We start from the raw sequence: 5892 nt of genomic DNA on the forward strand, positions 1-5892 counted from the left end.
AAAGAAAGAAAGAAAAGATAGCCAGGCACAATGGCTCATGACTATAATCCTAGCACTGTGGGCTGAGGCCAGTGTATTGCTTGAGGTCAGGAGTTTGAGACTTTTAAGAGTCAGTCTAAGCAAGAGTAAGACCTTATCTCCTCTAAAAATAAATTTTAAAAAGTAAAAAAAAAAGATAGAAAATTTAAGACAAATTCTTCAGATTACTATTCAAAAGTCAGAAGGATTTCTATTTCAAGAGAAGGATTATTAGGGCAGGGCCTGTGGCTCACTGGGTAGAGTACCGGCCTCATATACCAAGGGTGGCTGGTTCAAATCCGGCCCTGGCCAAACTGCAACAAAAAAAATAGCTGAGTGTTGTTGCAGGCACCTGTAGTCCCCGCTACTTGGTAGGCAGAGGCAAGTGAATCGCCTAAGCCCAGGAGTTGGAGTTTGTTGTGAGCTGTGTGATGCCACAGCACCCTACCGAGGGTGACAAAGTAAGACTAACTATACAAAAAAAAAACAAGAAAGAAAGAAAAAGAAAAGGCTTATTAGCTTTTCTCCGGAAACTCCATTCGTTTCCAGACCATACCTAGGTGTGCCTCCTTCAGTAGACTTAGGATACTTTTATCAAACAGTTTGGATGTGTTTGGGAGCATCAACTTTGCAGTGTTAACTACAGAGCATTTGCCACTGGTTCTATTAATTCTCTTCTGCAAAATCCTATTTATGATAGCAATTTCACTATATTTAGCCAGTTATGTAAAGTAATGGCTAATGATTACAAGGCCATGGTTGATTCCTAAAAAACTTCCCTGTCTAGCCTTCAGCTGTATTCTCTCCCCCTACTCCAAGAACTCAAACTGCATAGAAGCACAGGCAAAAGATGATGTACCAGTATAAATACTGCTGCTCTTCCTAGGGAAAACATTCACAGTGCTGATTTTGGGGGTCACTGTGTACACATGCGCATGCATACACGTACACACACACACAGTATAAGCGACTGGAAAGTGCAACATGCCACAGCAACTAAAAAAGGGGCCTGTGCATGTATACTAGTCCTCAAATCACACTAGTTGTGCTGGTCTGGGGCAGGTAACTACCTCACCTTTTGTACCTTACTTGCCCTAATTAGGGTTGGTAGGAAGGAGAATTAAATAAATATGTATGTAAAGTTCTTTTTTTTTTTTGAGACAGAGTTTTACTATGTCACCCTTGGTAGAGTGCCATGGCGTTATAGCTCACAGCAACCTCAAACTCTTGGGCTTAAGCGATCCTCTTGCCTCAGCCTCCCAAGTAGCAGGGACTACAGGCGCTGGTCATAATGCCCAGCTATGTTTTTGTAGTTGTCGTTGTTTGGCAGGCCCAGGCTGGGTTTGAACCTGCCAGCCTTGGTGTACATGGCCGGTACCCTAACCATTGAGCTGGTCAGGCGCCGAGCCATATGTAAAGTTCTTAACAAGAAAAATAATGTTCAATAGAAGGAAATACACTAAAATGTTAACAACAGCTATTTCTGGGAAATGGCAAAATGACAACTTTTAATTTATATTTACAAACTTGTTTCCCAGTTTTTCTACCAGCATGACGTTTTGATTCTTTCAATTCTTATTTTTTTTAAGGATAAGCTACTTTATAATAGAATTGCTTGGATAAGAGGAAAGCTATTCAATACCAGTTGAGCAACACAACCACATTACTAATAATGTTTTTACTGTGTAACTCTCAAAAAACTAAAGTGACAAAGAATCACCTGCCCACAAATATTCCATTTTTCGAAGAGGAAACATGAGAAGCATAAGTTTTGATTTAAGACAGAACTGGACTTGAATTCTGGCTCCAACACTTACTAGTTGTATGACTTTAGGAAAATAGCTTAACATTCCTAAGACTATTTTCTAATTTCTATTATCTGAGATAACACCCACTGTGTAGGGTCACTATATTAAAGAGAAAAATATAAGCAAAGGAGGTGGCACATAATAGTTCAATACACAATGGCTGGTATTTTCTTCCAGCCACTGGCATATGTAATTTTCACATAGTTATAATCACAATGTAGCTATAATTCTATTTTCTTCCTGTTATGAAAATAAAATTGATTTGCTCTATTATTTTAATAAAAATCCTGTTTTCTGTGAATTGTGATGATTACCTTGCGTCTTTCTTCTGCAGCTTCTAATTTCTTCTGAATTTCCTCCAGGGAAAGATCCTTCTTCTTTGGAGGGGAAAGGGGGAATTCTGGGACAGATTCTTTTGACCGAGGGCTGAGAATCAGCTCAAAAGCCTGGCCTGAGGCACGCTTCTCCAGTTCTTTCACCTGGATATCTGAAGTTGATCATATTTATGATAATTCAAAAAACTAAGGTTCCTCTATTTTAATAAACTATCCTGTAATTCTTAAAGAAACAAATAAACTTAATGAATAGAACTAGGACCAATAAAGACGTGTTTCCAGACAAGATATTACCTAAATATCATCTCCCAGAAAAACAAAGCTCAATAAATACTGAGTTTTGGATTAATAAATACTGTTCTAAGACATCAGTACTTGACTGTCACTTTCATAAACAAAAGACTTGTGCAAATTCCACAATTTTGCTTCAGATCAAGTCAAAATGTCTAATAATGAAACAATTATGAACTCAGTAAATTTACACAATAGTCATTTTTTCTTAATTATTCTATTCATAAAATAGCTTTTTGACAAGTGACAAGGTAAACACCCATGACCTGAGGCATCTCCTAATTTAACATCATAAACTCAACACAATTTCAGCTTTTCCAAATAGATTACGTACCAGATGAAGCCATGGTGAATAGAAGACAAGAGACTGGCAGTGTACTCTACACAATCCCCTGGGGGTAAGGAAAGCTCTGAAAATGATTTTCAAAAGCATGCAATCAATTTCTTTGAATTTCTATATTTCTTAATTCACCAACACAAAGAGATCCCAAATCACATCCATGAATGTCAAGAAAAATCATTGTGTGGAATTAAACAAGAGATCATTAACCAAGAAAAAAATTATTAAAATCTACAAAATACTGAAAAATGTTGGGGAATATTAACTGAACCTGACGTCGGTTGCAGAAAAACATCAGGTTAACTGAGCTTGCCCATTCAAAAAACAACTCATGGATTATTGAAGTTAGACGACGTCAATCAAGTTACAAGGATGAAGGATTTTTTTCCTCTACACCGTGAGATGTTCCAGATTCAACTCAACAGTGTACACCGGAGCCATCTTAATGCTGCCTACAACTCTTTGTGCAAATGAAATACCCACCCTTGCTTTGTCTGTTTCGGCTATGGTAGATAACAAAACGCCAAAGCTAATATTAGCCAATAATGTCAAATTCTTATTGTTCCTAGGGTTTAAGCTCTTTGCCTACAAAGAGAAAATTAAGTTTTATGAGCCTCTAGATTTTTTGTTCCTCTCCAACCTTTTCCTCTAGGTTTTAAGATACTGTGCTGCCTTTATGTCATAAAAAACGCCGTATCTCGTGTTGATTTTTTAAAGATCATAATTCTTGCAGACCTCAGGCTAGTACCGAAAACGTAGGACTACAGATTCCCAACAGCTAGAAATTAAAATCAGAGGCAGCAAAATCGTCTAGCGTTAAGCAGAGCATCAGACTCAGCAGCGGACCAAAGATGGGCGTGGCGCTGGCCCGGGCGAGGAAAAGCGGGCAGGCTGCCCCCGGCCAATCGGAGCACACCCTGCGCTCTGGTTCCTGGCCCCGCCCCCTTCCTCCCCGCGCCTTTTCGAATCTCCGCGAACCCTGCACACCCCGAAGCCCGCGCGCGTGGGAAGGGGAGGGATGGGCGGGGCTAACGGTCCTATCCGGGTAACTCCGCCCCTCCCGGGCTCGCCTAGCTTAGACCCCCCCCCCAACTCCCGCCAAAAACACCTCGAGGCCGCTGCCACCCCCACCTCAGCTCAGCGGGTGGGGCAGGCCCCAAGAACCGGCCGCCGGGTAGCCCCTCCGCCGCTCGCCGCCTCCTCCCTTCGTCCCAATTCTCAATCTGTCGCCACGCGAGCCGTCCGCGCACCAACCGCAAGGACAGGACAATCGTCAAAGGGAGCCAGGGACACCGCCCCTCAGTCTGTGTCTAGGGCAACCGCGGGGAGGGGGCGCAACCCTGGCCGCCAAGTCAGGCCCAAAGGCTGCTGTTCCCGGGGGCGCCGCCCCACCCCTTCAGACAATGGGGACCCCGGCGGAGTCTGCAGGGAAGGGGCGGCATCCCTATTGTTTCCTAAACGGCACCCCGGGGCTGATGCCCTGAGCTCGCTCAGCCCCCTCCTCACGACTGCCGCGCCCCCAGGGAGCGGGGACAAAGCCGGGACTCCGCCTGACCCATACACAAAGCACAGAGCCCCCCGCCCACCAGCCCCTCGGGGCCCGCGGCCCCGCCTGCTGCTCTCCAGCAGGGGGTCGCTGCCACGACTCGGCCCCTCCCGCCAGCCTCTTTCCCCTCGTTGGCCCCAGCCAGCCTCCACCACCTCCTATGAAAGCCCCACACCCACCTGCTCGGTCCGAGCCGCCTGACCACACTCTGAGCACCAACAGACCCGAGCGCGCACAAAAGCGCCAAACAGCGGCACGTGACCCCCTTGCTGGGTTCCGCATTGGTCGAAAGCGGCGGCACGTGCCAGCCCCTCCCCCACAGCCAGCTTGGCGCCCCGCCCCTGGGGACCCCGGAGCACCTCGGGAAGTGTAGTTCAAGCAGGTGGGGCAGGGGACAACACCGGGATGGGGAGTCCTGGGGGGGGTATCCCCAAGTGTGAGCCGAGGACCAAGGCACGGGTCTCGTGCGGAAGAGGTCTTTGCGGTGGACCTTGGAGTAGGTCTGAACCAACTCTCTCATCTCTAGAAAAAAGGGCAGGGTAGAGTCGTTTGTGGGGGGGTCCTTCCCTACCTTTCAGACCTTGGCCTCCTTGAGTCCGCCTCTGTAGAGCGCGGTGCCCCGCTTCGCCCCTGGGGCAGAACTCAAACTGAGCGGGGCCCCTTCTACTGCCCTACCCGTGTAGTTGTCTGAGAGGATTGTGCACCTGTAACAGAACAGTGTCACCCCACGCCCCCGCATGGACGGCCTCTGCCCGCCCCGGCACCCTACCCCGGCACTCGCGTGTTACCTGTATTGTGACATCATCATAATTCCTAACCCACTCGTCCCTAACGGGTCACGGGCGTGGCCCTTCCTTCCCTGTGTACGTTCTCATTCTTATCTTCAGGTTCCCTAGCTGGTGACTGGGGACCTGTGTGGGACAGCGTGAGGCTCTGGAATATGATCTCCTTTGGTCTGACAAAGCCAAGGCTTAAATGCCACTCCATCTGTTCTGCCAAGCCTTTTGCGGATGATAGGGAAAAAAGAGCTATAGCAGTCCCGACTATAAGAACCGCAGTTAAGTATTGCTTTTGTTCTTGGAGCACGTGCTCCCTAGTGCAGCAGCAGGGCTCTTTTTAAAAATCAAAACAAAAGGAACCACAAGGTCACTGTTTCCCCTGACCTGGACAGTTCAGAACCACAGCAGAGACACAAAGAAAACTGGTCTGACCATGGCTATCTTAGAATGACTGGCCCCCTTTCCCACATGAACAGGAAAAGTAAATGTACATGGTTCTCAGACCCCTACTCCCACCCTTTGACCAAGACTGTGTTCTCAAGTGGTGGTCATTACACCAAAGGACTTACTCTTTGAGATCCTGACTAAGCAGAAGGGACCCCTTCATTTTATTAACAGGCTCTATCTCACCAAACCAAGAAACAAATGTGACCAACTCTCCTGAAACCACAATCCTGATTTTAAAAGACTCCTATGTCTAGTTAGTGGCTGGGGATATGCTAGAGATAACATACAATTAATGAGTGCTTGAGATTCTAAAAACTGGATCAAACAA

The 5892-nt window shown here is 46.4% G+C and overlaps 1 protein-coding gene across 3 annotated transcripts in view; it reads right to left on the reverse strand.

Annotated features, from left to right (window-relative positions):
• STMN1 (stathmin 1) overlaps positions 1-5000 on the reverse strand; it is a 23466-nt gene extending 18466 nt beyond the window's left edge. Inside the window, exons 1-3 of one of the 3 annotated variants that reach the window (XM_012811415.2) lie at positions 4518-4631; positions 2787-2862; positions 2141-2313 (exon numbers count right to left, since the gene is read on the reverse strand). In XM_012811415.2, coding sequence (XP_012666869.1) covers positions 2141-2313; positions 2787-2799 — 186 coding nt within the window. In that variant the 5' untranslated portion in view covers positions 2800-2862; positions 4518-4631. Of the gene's footprint in view, positions 1-2140; positions 2314-2786; positions 2863-4517; positions 4657-4909 lie in introns of those variants that run through there. The other 2 variants (XM_003799784.3, XM_003799780.3) reach the window with 2 other exon arrangements.
• Between the last annotated feature and the right edge of the window lie 892 nt (positions 5001-5892).

The sequence above is a fragment of the Otolemur garnettii genome, unplaced genomic scaffold, assembly GCF_000181295.1.
Source record: "Otolemur garnettii isolate 467f Iridium unplaced genomic scaffold, OtoGar3 scaffold00156, whole genome shotgun sequence".
In the NCBI taxonomy this organism is placed as follows: Eukaryota; Metazoa; Chordata; class Mammalia; order Primates; family Galagidae; genus Otolemur; species Otolemur garnettii.